This window comes from Pinus tabuliformis, chromosome 5_1 (genome assembly GCF_031772625.1).
Source record: "Pinus tabuliformis cultivar Carrire ecotype Pingquan chromosome 5_1, CPIR1, whole genome shotgun sequence".
In the NCBI taxonomy this organism is placed as follows: domain Eukaryota; kingdom Viridiplantae; phylum Streptophyta; class Pinopsida; order Pinales; family Pinaceae; genus Pinus; species Pinus tabuliformis.
The window spans coordinates 246,858,367-246,860,651 of NC_142305.1; the positions used below are offsets into that span (position 1 = coordinate 246,858,367).

A 2,285-nucleotide genomic window follows, 5' to 3' on the forward strand; every position below is an offset into this window, starting at 1 on the left:
TACTAAGTATTCCTATCCCTTCAGAGTAGAGTTGTCAAATTACTACTTGTTTCCTAAATATGATGCAATTTTCCTCTTTTCATCATCTTTAGGAAACAACTAATAATTCGACAACTCTACTTCCAAGTCATCCACTAATAATAATAATAACTTATATATATATATATATATATATATATATATATATATATATATATATAAGTTATTATTATTATGTTTTTTCCTAGAACTCGGTGAAATTTATGGAAACCATCATAGGAAGGAGTGGGAATGGAAAATTTGAGTCAAGCTCTCCTGAGTTTCGAAACGACAACCTCACAGATAGGTAGTACTCTGAAACCCAACGAGGGCCTACGACCATCTTCTTCCAGTCAGCCATTTTTGGCGTCGTCCTCTGTGTCTCACAGATGCTTTCTTGGCACCACGCTCTCTATAAGAGCTGCAACTTCCGCGGCATCCAAGTTTTCTACATTGAAGCCCCTGGGTGACCGAGTCTTGTCCAAGCCTAAGCAGGCAGAAGCGGAAACCCAAGGAGGTATCTGGCTACCCTCCTCATCTCAGACAAGACCCAAAGGGCGTGAGGAAGTGGCTCCTGGCAATACCAGGACTGTTGGCAAGACACAGCCTCCGTTCTCTGCTCAGCAGCTTGCGGCCCCCCGGAAACTGTGGCGGACTTCAACCCTAGGTCGGACTTGAACTCAGGAGGCGAACCCAGCGGGGGTCTTGCTTGCTGACTGCACAGTCTGCTGGACTTGGTTTTCACTTGCCCACGGTTGGCTTCAAGGCAAACTGCGGAGAGCCCAAGAGGGGCTTAGTGCTTTGGAGAAGGTTTCTGGTCGGATTCCCCCCAACTTTCGAAACCTAGCTGTTGGGAAGTTGGCCCCTACTTTCTCCAGGAGGTCACTACTTTTATGAACCTTGTGTCAGCGGAGGACATGCCCCTTTGCCCCCCCTTGCACAGGCCTAGAATTTCGGCATTCAAGAGCATTGTTTGGCCCAACATACTCTGTTCAGACCGACCTGTGGCAACGAACGCTCTTCCTCCTGCAGTTTGGATAATCTCTATCTCCAAAGAAGATGCTGCCTCCTCGCTCCAGAAGGTTTAGACCTGTCATGGGAACCAGGTAAGCCCAAACTGTTTTCAAATCTTTCTAAAATCTCCTGTTGGGGCTTCTAGTGTACTCTGGGTCAAAAACATAGACAAGGTGCTTGATCTGAAGAAAAGTATCATGGGGAAACACAAATACCCTGTCCAAACACATATTTTTATATTCGGAGGTAAAATACTATAGGACCACCAACCCTTGAAGGAGTATCACATCCATGCTGGTTCCACCATTATACTCAACCTGAGATTACATGGAGGGGCTGCAACCAAGGGCAGAACAGGGCTGGGAGGCATCACACATTTAGGTTCAGGATCAAAATAGAAGCAACCTCATGAGGGTCTATCATTCAGAAACATTCTTCAGGGGAAAAAGACAGCCTTTGAGCCATCCAAACAGACAGGAAACACTCCAAACCCCTATATAGTGGAGCAGCTGAATAACAACCTAGAATTAAATATTGATATGTCAGAATCTGATCAGCAATGTGCCTCCCTTGAATCTATAAAAATTATTTTTCGATTTAACTGTTTCTGGCCTAAACCAGTAGAGCTCTTCCATTGGATTTTAACAAACTGGTCATTAGATTGTGACATCCACCTTTGTTCCAAAGGATTTTTTGTTGTAAAATTCCCATCCCCTGAAGCTAGAGACAAAATTTTACAAGAAGGACCATGGTTCTGGGGTTCAACTGGTCTATTTACCACCCCCTGGTTCCCCGATTTCGACGCAAACACCATGGTCATCTCTAGAATGCAGTCTGGGTCTGATTGCACAATCTCCCCCTTCATTTCTGGGAGGACAGAGTTCTGGCTGGTATTGGCAACAGCCTTGGACAATTCATTAAAAAGGATTCCCAAAGAATAGAGGAAAGGATTTTCACCTTCGCACGCATATGTGTAGAGGTAGACCTCAGCAAAGGACTTCCGGACAACATCTGATTAATTCACAACCAGGGAATTTGGACACAGAGCTTGGATTACGAGAACACAGCTTTCAGATGCCGAAATTGTAGACAAACAGGGCACCTGCACAATGTGTGCCCAGAAGCCAAAAAGGATACCAGAAGGAAAAAGAACATAAGGAAAAAACCCAAAGGCTGGCAATACCCCCCACCTGAACCTGAAGAGAAGGAGGAAGAAGCTCTGGATGAACCATCCCCACAAGAGGAAAGTCAGG

At 44.9% G+C, this 2,285-nt stretch overlaps 1 protein-coding gene across 1 annotated transcript; it reads left to right on the forward strand.

The window, feature by feature from the left end:
* The first annotated feature begins 270 nt into the window (after positions 1 to 270).
* Positions 271 to 696, forward strand: LOC149164335 (20 kDa chaperonin, chloroplastic-like). The gene has a single exon (XM_089429442.1). It carries the CDS (start codon positions 271 to 273, stop codon positions 694 to 696), a length of 426 nt encoding a protein of 141 aa, XP_089285568.1.
* The last annotated feature ends 1,589 nt before the right edge of the window (positions 697 to 2,285 follow it).